The following is a 15,763-nucleotide window of genomic DNA, read 5'->3' on the forward strand; positions in this document are numbered from 1 at the left end:
GTGGGAGGATTTCTGGAGGATTGTAAATAGGCGAGTTCCCGACAAGTTGTCTCAACACAGACCTGCTTGGGTAGTAGTGGATTTTATAACTGATGCTTCAACCATCATAAGATGCTTTCACTAAGAGGTTCTTCACCCACGCTTATGCCTCACATTCATTTATGAATGTGTTTCTTGTTAAATTCACCTAAAGAACAAATTTATATTTTATGTCAGCTTAATTCACTGCACAGACTCCTATGTTTCATAATAGTTTGTGTGATCTGAAACACGCATACCTTTGAGAACAATCCAAATTTTCCTCATTGGAAAAAAGGCACCCAGGGAGACCAATAATTTGTTATAATTATTATAATTGCACAAATATAGAGCTTATGGCAGATCAGATAATTAAATTATTCAAAATAACCAATACTGTACTTTTTGCTTACTATATTGCAAGCCAGCGAGCATGGCAGAACTAAGATCAGTTCTTGGCAGGTTAACCTAAAATTTGATTTCCACACAAAGTATCAAGTAAAAAAAAAAAAAAATCTTTGGAGAACTCACATATTCAAAACTCTGCAACTTATTTAAGCTTTTATAAAATACTAAAAACTGGAAAAAATATGTAGAAACAGCAGAAAAACAGACATGGAGACAAATAATGGAAAGAAGTATGGAAGCAAAGGGATCATTTCAGAACGCTGTGGATTCACTGAGCTCAGTAGTGTTTGGGCTGTTTGTGTTCAACTGGCTGGTCTCCTGAACCTCCGCTGCCATGTTCAGTTGAATCGCTTCATTGTCAGTGCAGTTCATACTTGTTGTTGGTTTGATTTGTTCTTCAAAGCTGGAGTCCTCTGTTGGCATGCTCTGCTTATCCCAGAGATCAGAGTTTTGCACTTTATCAGCACCCTCTAACTTGTCAGTCTCCTGCTTCTTGTTAAACTTGGGTGCCCTGCAATTTTTGTCGACTTGGCTGTAAAGGTTGGCAACAGATTTCTCTATCTCAGCTAGATTCTGGATGTTTTTCAGGATCCCTTTGAGCTCCTTCTTCTTCCCATTGTTCCCTTGTGATGAGTCAGGGGGAGGGTGTAATTTCCTGTCTAAAACAGGGCGAAGCGAAGACACAGGTGGCAAGGAGGCTGGAATAAACTGCACTGCTGGGTGCAACTGAGCGCTAGCAGGTGAGGGTGGGGGAGGCAGAGGGGGAGGAGGTGGGGGAGCAACATTTCTATTGATGGGAGGAGAAGGAGGAGGCTGAAGGTCATTTTGCAGTTTATGAAAGCAAGAGTGTGAAGGTGGGGGAGAAAGTAGACTGCAGGGAGGAGATGCCGGTATGGGAGGTGGAGGGGGAGTGGGAGGAGGTGGAGGTGGAGGTGGAGGCGGAGGGGGACGTAGAGGAGGAGATGGCAGCCGGAGAGGAGGAGGGGGTGGTGGAATTTCAGGTGGGTCTGGTATGATCTCCACTGTGATCTGACATGGCTGAACTGTCATGTAGCTGGAGATGCTGGTGCTGAACCTCCTGAGGACAGGTGGAGTTGGTCTCTGAGTCAGAGGCACTGACCCATCCCCTTGAGAACCGATGACAATGGGAGGTAGATCTCTACCCACAGATGGTGGACTATAGGAATAATCCATGATGGACTGTAATGTTTCTGGGGTCAGCTCTAACATGTCATCACTGCTGCTGTCCCTGAGAAGAATTGAAGAGAGGGAGCCTTTAGAGTCCTTGTTTTGCCTGAGGGTTTGCTCCTGGAGGGCTTGTTGCTCAAACTGTCTGGCCTGCTCACGGACCGACAACTTGGTCTCTGTGCTGCCACTCAGGTTCCAACTCTCTGGCCTTTGCTTGCCTCTTGTAGCTGCCTGGAATATCTGCTGCTCCCAATCTTCTGGATCCATAAGAGCTTGTCTCCTTGCCTCCTCACAACTGTGCAGCCCTCCATGAATGCGAGCAGGCATCGACCAGATGTACCCTGACCCTCCTGAGTGGGACGGAGAAAAGGGGAATCGCTTTTCAAATGGACTCCCCCGTGGAAATACATGAGGACTGTTGAGAGGACTGTCATCGTAGACAGGGTTGTGAGTGGTGAAAGGGTTGTAATCAGAAAGGAAGGTCACGTTGCTCTCTGACTTTGGCAAACTGATATGCAATGCTCCGTTGCCACATCTTGGAGTGGTGCGACAGGCAAAGGTGTTAAGAATCCTCTGGTGGCTGGCTTCCTTAATGACCAACTTTTTAGCCCTGTCCCAGTGAAAGGTGGAAGTAAGCAAGAAAAGATGTGAAACAAGTACAGGTTGATGATCAAAGGGCAAGCGAAGCAAAGAAAAAAAGGATGAAAAAAGCAACAATGCAATAATTTGTTCCTACATCTACACCGCGCTGCTCAAAACTCATTGCATTGTGACAATTCATTCTTTGTGAAATTAGCTTAATATATGTGTTTGATTCATTTTTCAATTGCTTAAAAGGTCAGAAATGCCGATACCAACAAATGGATAACAGTATTTTGAGGCAAATAACATTAAAAATAAAAATAATTAGAAGTCACAGCAGAAAGTTAAAATTGGATGTAGTTAAATATTAAAATAATGCCATTGTGATAGTTTGGACAAAAGAATAATCCAGAATAACCAAATATTCAGCTTCAGCATATGTTGCTTGTAAAATTTGAATCAGTCACAATATTCTGAGTAGTGATTGACAAAATTTAATATTTTGAATAAGTGGGAAGACGATATTTACTGAAGTACTGAACCTCTAAACAACAGATTATCTAATATCTGAAAGGGGTGACTAATGCATACATGGAAGAAAATGGTTTGACTAAGCTTGCTACAAATTTTCATTTGCTGACATTTCTCAAAAGATTAAACAAGCTTTTGTGAGGTTAAAAAAAGATCCTTCAAGCAATATTTATTCAGCAAATAAAGCATTACATATATATGCTCTAAAGCTAAATGAATGGCTATAAATAATATTGATAAATTTGTGATTACTTACTGCAGTCTGAATCCAGAGAGGAGAATAGAAATGATGCAGAGTATGGAAACAGATAGATGGTTTAAAAAAAAAAAAACGGACTAGCAATGTAAGGGGTGAGGATGACGTATGAACTCAGGGTTGGGCTATTGGTATCTTTAGAAATACTGTACTGATCTATTCGCCGAGTGCATTTCTGAGTACACAAATGGTACAAACACAAAGAACACAAAGAACACATTTCCCACATAGTCACTCTCACACAACTGTGTGTTCTACGCATGGACTTTCACATCCCTTTATCAAAGTGCTTTTTAACATGGCTCTCAGGGCCTGGAAAGAAACATTACTTACAAATACAGTTGCCATGAAAGCATTTAAGCTGCTACCACACAAAAAAGCTTCTGTGGTAGTTGCTGACGGTTGGTCAATCCCTGTTGTCAACAACATTGTTCACTGTTTAATATCTCCATTTCCCATTATTTAATTGTTTTTAAGCAATTGCGATGTCAGCAACAGTACTGGTTTAACAAAGTATAGGTCAAAATTTCAACTGATTGTGATTGTAACACAACAATTGTAATCTCAATCTCAAATATTAACACTCGTTATTCATTAATCGTTGTATTTAACATGAAAGGTGAAATTCTGCCGATGGCGAAATGCTCCAGACAGGATGGACAGTAGAAGAAGCCTTCACTCGATTTATTAACCAAGGGTAACATTAAAGTGATTAACTGCAACCTCAATTATTGAACACATTCCTGATCCTGTATTGGCTTCTTTTTCCAGCCAGCCATGGTTTTGTATTAACTTAATTTCTGAATGGTGTTTACTGTGTTTACTAAAACAGCTATTACAAAACTCTATTATTCCATTTATAACTATAATTGTTTGCTTGAAAAATTACAAATTGCATTATATCAGGTCCATTCTACTTCAATTCAGGATAAATTCAGAATATATTTTGTATTTTATTCTAAATTCAAATCAGAAAGTTAAATTATCTAGTGCCTAGTCAGCAGCTACAGAAAACAATGTGGCTTAGAGCCATACAAATTGGATGATGAGGAAGCCAACCAGCAAGGAGATCCATTTATCTGGTTGCTAATCCATCTAAAGTAGATTCTCTGCATTAGGTCAGTATGCAGAACTGTCAGAGATATGATTTTAAATGCTAGAAAAGTTTTGGTTAGAAAGCCAGCCATTTGACCTGAAAGCATTTCTTCTATATTTGGATAAGAAATTCTCAGAAATGCATTTGAAGAGCATAACATGGTACCTGCTTGTCATAGTAGTGGAAGGGGGAGACTGATAATACAAGGTCAGGGTTGACTCACATGCTGCTGTCGCCCAGCTCTTCATACAGGTTTGTAGTGGGGGCACCCGCTGTGGGTGTTTTCCCTCCTGGAGGTAAAGCCATTTGAATCCTGGCAGTTTTGGCACACTCTGCCTGTCGCCTGTGATTGCATAAACAGATCACATAAAAAAAAAAGAAAACGAAAATGAGAAAAGCTTTATACACAAGAAAATAATGAGCGAAACATAGAAAAATCACCCCAAACAGATGTTTTAGCTTATTTCACATTCAGTTAAGTTGAGAATTAGCAATGTGTTTAAAAACAGTAGTAAGCAGACACATCACTAATGCATGAGGCCTCTTTCATGAATAAACCATGTGTTTTCACAGGCATTTTTGCAGAAGAGAGGCCGATGAGGCTACTGGTGGTAAAATTAAAGATGTTACATTGAGTTTTAATAGATAGTTGGAAAAGGAAGATAATAGCCTGACACAGCAGGATAAGGGATTGGCAGCATTGCTTAATGTAGATTTAAACTGGAGAACACTAGACAGCACAAATTGTAAAGAAGGAATAAAATTCTGCAAAGAGTGTCATGCGATTCAGATTATTAACACCTTTCTATTAGAAAATGAGTAAGATTCAACTATTAAAATCTCACTTTTAAGATATTTATTTATAGTTCCAGCTTGCATAATTATATTTTTAATTGGACCGCCTAGCATTAAAATATGTCCAATTTAAGAACAAGAAGCATGAGAAGTGATGAGAAAAAGGCTTTTCATTGGAGCTTCCATCATATTGGAGGTTATTTGGGCAGAACCGTGAGTTCTGTTGACTTTGGGTTGATTTTCCTTTGAAGAGAAGCTGTTCTGCATCATTCGTTCTGTCAGTGACTCAATGAAGCAGCTGTGATTTTTGTGTCATTTGAAAAAGGTGGCATTAGCAGGCCTGTGTTCCTCATTCTCACATTCATCCTTGATTAACTAGATGAAGATGAGAGAAAGCATGCTTCAAAACACACACACACACACACACACACACACACACACACACACACACACACACACACATGAGCAATCACTTATAAAAAAATATAAAATTACTTACTCTTTGAACCTAGTCGTAAGAGAGAGTGAAGGGGAGAGAGGGGTGGGGAAGAAAAGGAACAAAAGAAAATAATTAACATAAAATGTAAAATGTTAAAAATGAATTACATTGAAAAATAACCATCATGGTTACATCACCAGCCCGTGATGCGCTGGTACCCCATCTCTTGCCTTTAGCCAGCTGGGATAGACTCAAGCTACAAACACGACCAGCAAAATCAGTAAAGATGAGACAATTAAAGTTGTCTCATCTACAAGAAAATGGATGGATGGATTGCATTTATGGATGGATGGATGGATGGATCACAAGCAGCAAAGCATCATCTCCTATGATGGTTTGCTGCTGCCACCATGAACAGACTTTTGCTCTGTGTTTAGTCAGTTCATGGAAATAACCACTCAATCCATCTGCTGGGGGTTAACAGTATCCCATAAATCACATTCTACGAATCACTATATTATACCAATGATAAGAAATGATAGGACGATGACTCCTACCAGACAAAAGTTCAGTACTCTGAACAACTCATTAAAGAAAAAGCGCTATATACTTTTTTATAATATGTACATTTTGAGTGTGAAAGGGAAAGCCAGAGTAAACACTGAATCCTATTTATTCCAGGTGCATCAGGCAGAAGATTAAGTGGCGTAAATGTTTACTGTGACGGTCACAACTGGTTGTAGATATTTGTCACAAATAAGTGTTAATTTATCTGTCTTCACAGAGCATGAGCAGGGAGATAAGCCCAGCAGAGAGCGCAGTGAGCATGCCTGATGAGAAAGAGAGAGCAATAGAGGATTGGGAGAGAAAGAGAGACACTCACTAATAGATGGCAACAGAGCAAGAAGTGCTTTTGCTTTGTCTTACATACTTGAAAAGAACACTTTTCAACAATGTTGTTTTTTGCTGGCGCTAATCAGACAGATGGTAGACTGCAGGGTTTACATTCAACATAAAATATCTGGTTTGTCTACAAGGTGAAAACATTTAAATTACAGCCTTGCATACCAAAATATCTCCCACGCTAATAGCACATTTAATCAAGATATGCTTTTCTCAGGATGGCCTAACAACCAATTAAATATAATCATTCAATTTTCGGAAGCCAGTGATTATAACTGAGGCGGTAGTACTCACTGTTTGTAGGTGACCATGACAATGAGGATGGCGGGGATGCAGCAGAGGATGATAATTATAGCGAGGGCCAGGAGTGCTCCCTCTGTGTAGCCCACAGCCTGGGCTGCTTTCTTCACACTGGCCACAATGTCTGGAGAACGAATCTCTAGGATGCGGCCACCTTCACCCAGATAGGGCTGAAACTCCTTGTTGATTTCCAGCACATTGCCATCAAGAAATCTGTCATTTGTGTGAGGCCATAACAATTATTATCAATGATAATACTGATTAATAATGATGATTGGTCACATAATTAGAACAGGAAAATAAGTGGTTATCGCTCAATACTACATGGAGAACTCTGGAATTTATCTTAAGAGTGGCTGTAATGTATATTCTTACAAAAAAAAGATAAAAGGATTACGATGTGAGAATTCTGACAGCACTCCTCTATATCTTCCTTTCAGTTGTATAAAATTTTCAATTAGCTGTTTAGCAATTCAAACCTGAAACAGATTGTTCTTATTCACTCAAACCACTCTCACTGTGACATTAATAGGTGCGGCTTCCAGGTATTTTCTGTGGAAAAAGCCCACAAATCATAATGTAGACTGCCTCCAGTAACGTCCACAGTTTAGTGGAAAATTGCTATCGCTGGTAAATAACAACCTGATCATCAACATGTTCCCCACATTAACTTGAAAGGTGATGTTATGTTAATACTGTATTTACAACTTGCTTGCTGGTCCCCAAACCCCCCAACAAAATGTCATTGCAGGTTTCTGTGTGTTGCTGAGGAACATTAATTGCAGAATCAGGGCACTTGGGAATTTTGATTTTAGCATCGCATAAAATCAAAAGCATAAATTCATAGACATGTATTTCTTTAAATGTAAGCTATTTGTAAAAAAAAATATTATGTGACCTTTCTACTAAAATGTAACTTCATTTCAGGAAAATTTCAATTACACAACTATGGCGAAATTCTGCAAATTACAATATGTCAGTAAAATGAACATGCTTTGTTGTTGCAATATTGCTATGCAATAATATACAGTATAGTGACTATCAAACATTCTGCATCACCAGAGTTGTGACACTGCCACATCCAATTACTGTAATTTATGCTTTCTATAAAAAAAAAAATGAGTAAAGACAAAGGTTATTAAGTGGCTTGTCTGGCAATATACAGTATACTTGGAATGACATGTTCAAGGTGGCATAAGGACTTATGCATGCAAGAACTCATTCACACTCTTTCTCTATTAGCAGATATATTATACACAACACTGTCAGACACATACTACATATCCTTTTCATGACAGTATCACTATAAAACAATGCATATTCATATTAAAGCAGTAATGCTGCTGGTCCCTTTTCAATTAGCTCTTCTTTCTCAAAAGCTGTGACTTGCCATAATAGAGATTGGCACTACTTTATGTCAAAAAAATGTTTATTTTTGACATGAGTACCACCGTACAGCAGCTTCATTTTCACACTTAAAATAACAGTGGAAGCACTCATCTGATGGTCAAGGACACTGAGATAATGAAAAATAATTCCTTAGACATACAAAGCACCTCTAAAAGTCACCTGAGTGGAACATTTTTAAATGAATTGAAACTGTCAGACATTAATTTCAAATATAAGGGTTGATGTCTCTTTAGAGCAACATAAGGAGTAGAATTGGCAGTAACATGTGCGAAGAGACATAAAGACAGAAGATTTTTGGCAGCAATACAGTAACTCAGTGTGAAATAAGCAGTAAGGCAAATGGTAGACAGTGAACGTGACAATTGGATTGATTCCTACTGGCTTCAAAATCTCATGCTTTGATGGATTTTTCCTAACTTCTGCATTTACTATATGTGAAAAACAAGCAGCAGGGACATTAAAATAGATAATTTATTCACTCACTTAAAAAGCTCCTTGGGCGAAATAGCCCTGTTCGTGAGGGGATCAATGGCATACACCATCAGGTCCGACTTAGTATAGTCCTCTAGTTCAAAGCCATCACCATGACGACGTGGTCCAATGGACTCTACAATCACCTTGGCACCTGGAATCTGGTCTTGAATGTGGCGCTCCAGAATGCTGAAATGAACACAAAACCAAGATAAAATCAAGTGTCCAATAGGTGCAAACAATAACACAATATCATACTCAAAACTTTAAGGAGACAACACCAAGTTCATATTAGTCCAAACTATTTCTGAAAAAATCTGCTCTCAAAAGAATAGAGCCACCATTTTTAAGAACTCCGCTCTGGCAATGATTGTACCATAAGCAGCAGTGTCCTTCTCAAAACTGGGATCTTGGCAAAGTAAGGCTCTGATAATCCCTCTCAGGCATGGAGAAATCCACACTGCAAATTATAGCCCATAAAGGAAAGTCTTGCTGTATGTCTGTCTTTTCCAAGGTGGATAAACAGTTTGAGCACTCAGGTAAAATGGCCTTGGATCACCCCCAGTACAAATTGTAGACCTCTCAAACTGCAAAGAGCTTAACATGACTAATGCGTATGTTTTTCAGCCTGAAGTGTCACTCCTGGGAATGGGACCCAGCAATCTCTCAAAAACAACCATTAATGGCCATTTGCCTTTCAGATTGTTTCATTAAACTTAACACTGTAACCCACAGGGTGCAAAAGGATGTATTCTGCATTTCAATCATTAATGAAAACGACTGTAGAGGATGGACTCATTAGCTATAACAGCATCTTCATTGATAAGTTGCTTGCGCTTGAATGACAAACAAAAGTTAAAAGGTTTGTGAAACATTTGGGATTTAGGAACTCATGTTTATTTTCAATAATAATTTGGCAGGCGGCACGGTGGTGCAGTGGGTAGCGCTGTCACCACATGGCAAGGTGGTTCGGGGTTTGTGTCTGTGTGGGTACTCTCCGGGTTCCCCAGTTTCCTCCCACCTCCAAAAACATGCGCCTCAGGTTAAATTGGCTGATCCCACATTAATCATATGTATGAAAGTGTGCATGCATGTTTGTCTGTGTCTCTGTGTGGCTCTGAGTTGCACTGGAGTCGCGCCCAGAGTTTCCCCCACCTCATGCCCTAAGCCAGCTGGGATAGGCTCCAGTTTCCCGTGACCCGTGACAACGGATAAAACGGTTCAGAAGATGGATGGATGGAATAATTCATATCCATATCCATCAATGTAGTCCTTTAAAAATATTTTTTTTCAAATTTCAAACATTAAATGTTTTCAATGTCATTTAACAGAAATATCATGAGGAGAATAAAGTGTAATAGAAAAAAGAGAGAGTTTGACAGTGGTGTCCCTAATCTGTTTATGCAGCAGGTTTAATTATGAATATTTACACTTTGCATTATGCAAAGACTAATATTGTTTTTTTCCTCATTCAACGGTTTAATTGGTGTAATTTTGATAATACATTGTCTTACCTAATCAGCTGCTCCTTATTCTCCTCCACTAAAGTGGGTGGGACTGTGGACACAACAACCTGCATGTCCAACGCGTTGACCACAGAAACCTAAGTGAGCCAAAAGGTCAAGATGAAAACAGAACATGTTATTCTTATGTACTCCTATGAGTTTTGTCATCTCATTAAAATGCTTCTTCCAATTGACCGGATAGAAGCTCTTAATTGCCTGCATATACTGCTGCCTCTAGGAAATTTAACAGGTCCTAATTCTAATACCACAGCTGAATTCATAGGCAACAGCCTCTGTTCTCCAGAACAAAATCTCTCAGGCGGCTCCTGTTAAATTGTATTTCCCTTGAAAATTAACGAGCACCATGGTAAAGCCCTCACTACTCTTGCATATGAAGGCAATGTCCCAGACCCTCCTTCTGTCTCATTAGAAGCTTGTTAGCCCGACATATTTCATTGGAACAAAAAATCAACCTGACCGCAGTCAGGAGCGATGAGCATTGAGCTTTGCATGATTGAGCTCAATCACAGTTTGAGTTTGTGGAAGTTATGCGTTTGAAAAAAAAAAGACATACGCATGCATTCATTCACATACATACAGTAAATATGTTCATAATATGAGGAGAGTTAATGGATATGGCTGAAAGAAAGTGTATTTTGATCATTACACAGTAGCAGTATGCACGTTGTCTCTCCTACTCCCGCTAGTAATATTAAATCAACAGACAGGAAACAGAACATTTTGTACTGAGTAAACAAAAAGAAAAAAAAAATCAACATCATAGCGTCACTAAGTTAAAAAAAAAGCAGAGGTTTCAGAATGAAATAAAATCACACCTGCACACATTTATAAAGGTCTTGCTACAAACAGCGGGTATTTTTAATTGGAGTAAAGGTATTGTGAAATCAGAAAGATGAATTGTAAAATTCTGAGCAGCAGAGACCAAATTTCTTTTCTCTCTTACCAATACGGTTACACTCCAGAATATTGGAATAAACACTTCCGATAATGCAAGTTGAGTATTTCTTGTTTGACTCTCCTAACTTGCTCAATCAACATTCACATGCATAGTGTCTAAAGCATCTTAACTTTTATAGTCTGGGAAACAAAAGTGACTAACTGCAAATGTAATAAAAAAAATTACAAGCTTTAGAAGTGATGGAGATTTTGTTTAGTTGGAGCAAATGTGGCTTTGCCTCATTGGTTCCTGCCTGTTACCTTTTAAACTTAATCCAACATACAGTTGTGAAAGATGTACCCATTTAAATTGTTTTCCAAAAAGCTTAATCTAAGATGACAAAAAATTATTTATTTTGAGCAATTCACTCAAGTGTGAAAAAAGCTCCTCCACTGACACAAATTGAATTCACTGGCTGTGCTCCCCCCACAGGTGGTTAAATTGACTTTGACATGTATAATTAGAGGAATGACCCTTTATTTAGGCTCTCTTGTGCCAATCAATTCTGGAGAGGTGAAATTGCAAACCAATTCCATACCTCAAAGATTGTATCTCTGCAGAGACTGCATGCATACAACACTCAATCAAATCAATGTGATACATTTGTGTAGGTGACATGTTATTCAAGGACAAACACAAAGCTTTGAGCTGTGCACACATCAACACACTATGCATGTTAATGATTACATTATATATTAATCATCACTGTGGACTATCATCATTCCTGTGTGAAACAAAGTGAATTCAACCACTGAACCTATTTAATTATTCATAATATTTTATTTTATTATTGTTATTATTATTGCCTATATCAGCATATTTGCTGAATTGTCTTTTTTGAGAAAAATAAACAACACAAAGCACAATACTAGATACTCACCACCACTTCAGCACTACTGCTGAGACCTTTGCCATAATCGTCCGTTGCAATAACTTCAAACTTAAAGAAGGACCTGCGCATGTTTCGAAACATCATGGCTGACTTGATGATACCCGTGAACGTCTCAATGACAAAGCTGTCTTGGCCATCTTGTGTGGGTGGGATAATCAGGCGATATGCCATCTCACTGAAATTCCCGGTGTCCTTGTCAGTGGCCTACAGCACACATACAAAATAAGAAAGACATGTGAAAATGAAAATAACAACATATATAATTACGCAGACAGTAATGGAAAAAATTTACTCTGTATTGAAATTTTAACAGAGCATTTTTTTCTTTTCTTTAGCTCAAATATGTGGCTGTTTGGTTCTAAGCATATTGCACTTCTGGCCACTTCCCAATCAACTAAATCCCACAAGATATTTTATCTCTGACAGCTGATTGGAAACAGATGCTGCAACATCAGTAAATTGTGCCAAAAGAGCAATGTGCTTTAAATTCTAAACATAAGTGGTTAATGAGTAGCTTTTGTAAGTGATGTCCTCTTATATTTGAGATATTTTCTCCAAACTCTTCTCACTGCTGAGGTTCTGCTGACAAAAGGGAAACGAGCTGCAGCTGGCTCATAGACCAGGTCTACCTCAAGTCATTCGCTTCAAACTATTGTAGTAGCACTTGTAAATGTCATACATTTCACTCATAAATTTTAATTTTGTATTCAATTTTTTAAATTATTTTTAATTTGTTTCCTGTATCAAATTGACATTTTATAAAACATGCAAATCTCAGTCATTTAAAAGTGATTAGTAGAAATAATGTGAAGTTTTCTCAGAATATCTTTTCTGCTATTAAGTAGCACATGGAGAGGTGGTTGGAATTGTCCTCTTTCACTACATCCATAAACCTCCTCTTTGGTCTTCCTCTAGGCCTCCTGCCTGGTAGTTCAAAACTCAGTATCTTTCAACCAATATATTCACTATCTCTCCTCAGGACATGTCCAAACCATCTCAGTCTGGCCTCTCTGACTTTATCTCCAAAACCTCTAACATGTGCTGTCCCTCTGATGTACTCATTCCTGATCCTATCCTTCCTGGTCACTCCCAAAGAGAACCTCAGCATCTTCATCTCTGCTACCTCCAGCTCTGTCTCCTGTCTTTTCCTCAGTGACACTGTCTCTAGACCAAACAACATCACTGGTCTCACCACAGTTTTGTACACCTTTACTTTCATTTTAGCTGAAACCCTTCTATCACACATCACACCTGACACTTTTCTCCACCCATTCCATCCTGCCTGTGCTTTTTCACCTCTTTTTTCACCTTTTCACCTCTCCGTTGCTCTGCACTGTTGACCCTAAGTACCTAAAATCCTCCACCTTCTTGATCTCTTCTCCCTGTAAGCTCACTCTTCCACTTGAGTCCCTCTCATTCACACACATGTACTCTGTCTTGCTGTGGCTAACCTTCATTCCTCTCCTCTCCAGGACAAACCTCCACCTCTCTGGCTTCTCCTCCACCTGTTCCCTGCTCTCACTACAGATCACAATGTCATCTACAAACATCATAGTCCATGGAGATTCCTGTCTAACCTCGTCTGTCAGTCTGTCCATCACCATAGGGAACAAGAAGGGGCTCAGAGCTGATCCCTGATGCAGTCCCACCTCCACCTTGAACTCCTCTGTCACACCTACAGCACACCTCACCACTGTCTTACAGTCCTGCACCACTCTAACATATTTCTTTGTCACTCCAGACTTCCTCATACAATACCACAATTGCTCTCTGGGCACCCTGTTATAAGCTTTCTCCAGATCTACAAAAACACAATGCAGCTCCCTCTGGCCTTCTCTGTACTTCTCTATCAACATCCTCAAAGCAAATACTGCATCTGTAGTATTCTTTTTTTGGCATGAAACCATACTGCTGCTCAAAAATCCTCACTTCTGCCCTTAGTCTAGCTTCAACTACTCTTTCCCATAACTTCATCGTATGGCTCATCAGCTTTATTATAGATACCTTTTATAGATACTTGTATCTATAATAAGTAGATACTTATTACGTACGTATAACAGATAATAAGTATCTATATTATAGGTACTTATTATAGATACTTGTACTGTTATGTAATAATAATAATATGCTGACAGACAAAGACAATCTCTTCAGCTATTGACAGAGGAGGGAGGTGGGCAAGGTCTAAATGACAGGGCTGCATAAATAACCAAGATCCTCATTTGGAAAGACAAATTCACCGAATCACGACAGCATTACATATATACAGTATGTCTGGCAAAAAAATGTTACACACACAATAAAGAAAATGAAACCAGAAGACTGTGACTATTTGGCTACATTTCAATCCAATTATTTACTGATTAAAAACAAGGTCAAGTAAGTACCAGGGTGCAGTCATGCAATCAGATGTTTTGTTGAAACAAAGCACATTAGTAAAATATATTCACTTAAGCTTTCTGTTCTTATTAAATGTAACTAAAGAGCAAAACATCCTCCTGTGCAAAGACTATTTGCATACAAATATCATAAACGTCTATTAGGCAACTCTATTGCAGTATAATAACAGTGTCAAAACAAGCAAAATGATGATAATATCCCGGGGGTGGGGAAGGGTTGGAGTCCTCATCTTTACTAATTAAATCAATTACAAATCCTTCCAACAATTGCTTCAAACAAGCCTAGACTCTAGGGAAATTATAGACAGTACTTGACCAATAATTAAGCAAGCACTTTGTTGTGAGTCTGGCTGAAAGTTTGCCATTCTTTTATTCTACAGTGAGTTTCTGTATGACTTTTATATAGTTGCTTATCTATTTCTGTGTAGTTTGTTGCACTTCTTGTTCACTGCTTAGTGGTCAGTGCACTATGTTTCTTGACAGCATCCTCTGAGATGCAGTCCCTGTCTATGAAGCATGGAGTGTGAGTTTAGACTGATCCATCTGTTCCAGCAGTAATGTTCTCTTTTTTTTCTGACAGAGAAACATTTTGTTGCTTTGAGTTTACAGCAAGTGATGTTAAATGATATCTATTTATTATCTTTTATCATTCCATGTTCTTTACGCCATCTATCAAGGTCATCATATACAATTTATTCCCAATAAAGATGATGAGCAATTTTAGGGAAGGGGATTTGGCCTGTGAGTGATATCCTGAAACACAGTCCAGAAGGCAGGTGATTTCATTTTTTTTTATTGTACTTTTAAGTCCATAGAATACACTTGACGTCTACTTTAAAGTGAGTTTACAGGCAGCATAAAATGTTTTACGTGGAGAGAAGCAGGACACAAGTGAGCTGCTTTTCCTCTCGGACTGTCCGAAAAGCAGAGCTGACATTGCTCTCCTGCCAGCAAAGCCCAAGGCAGGAGGGAAAAAAAAGCAGGCAAGCAGACAATCAAGCTAGAGAACAGCGCACTGGCTCAGGTAGAGAGACAGCAACTGATGGCAAGTCAGCTGTCAAATATTTAACAATGGAAGAAAAGGAAGCAGCGGAGAAAGTTAAAAGAATCAGGTGAACCTGAACGGGTGAAAGGATAGATGGAGCTAGTCATCATAAGAAGGATGTTGGATGGGAGTAGAAAACTGACTCCCAGCGTTTCTGCAGCAGAGTCCTGATTATGTAGCAGAGATTTGTACACACTAAAGGAAATTACTGGAAATTACTAAAATTTTTGGACATCATTAAAAGTATCAGCACTTTCCAGTATCACAAAAAAAATCATTAAAAGCCTGTCAACTTAGAAAAAAGGTGTTATAAATTAAAAAATGAATAATTCTCTGAGAAAATGCATTAAAGCTAATAGAGAACAGATTTAAAAAGGTTAAGACTTCACGAGAAATACAACAATGACTGTGCTCTGGTGGGTAATCTTCCTCTTAATGTTTCTTCCACCTTTACACCATCTCTCTGTCTCACTTATGTAAGTACACGGTGAGGCCTGGCTATTTCAATTATTAATGTGGGTAGGGAACGAAAGAGGATGGCACTTATTTCAGACATGATCACATAGA

At 38.7% G+C, this 15,763-nt stretch overlaps 1 protein-coding gene across 1 annotated transcript in view; it reads right to left on the minus strand.

The window, feature by feature from the left end:
• Positions 1–15,763, minus strand: part of LOC137603774 (protocadherin-15-like) — a 206,006-nt gene that overhangs the window by 9,757 nt on the left and 180,486 nt on the right. The window contains exons 29-34 of the mRNA XM_068327526.1: positions 11,741–11,956; positions 9,912–10,000; positions 8,410–8,586; positions 6,511–6,729; positions 5,374–5,382; positions 4,303–4,422 (exon numbers count right to left, since the gene is read on the minus strand). Coding sequence (XP_068183627.1) covers positions 4,303–4,422; positions 5,374–5,382; positions 6,511–6,729; positions 8,410–8,586; positions 9,912–10,000; positions 11,741–11,956 — 830 coding nt within the window. The remainder of the gene's footprint in view (positions 1–4,302; positions 4,423–5,373; positions 5,383–6,510; positions 6,730–8,409; positions 8,587–9,911; positions 10,001–11,740; positions 11,957–15,763) is intronic.

This window comes from Antennarius striatus, chromosome 11, assembly GCF_040054535.1.
Source record: "Antennarius striatus isolate MH-2024 chromosome 11, ASM4005453v1, whole genome shotgun sequence".
NCBI classification, from domain to species: domain Eukaryota; kingdom Metazoa; phylum Chordata; class Actinopteri; order Lophiiformes; family Antennariidae; genus Antennarius; species Antennarius striatus.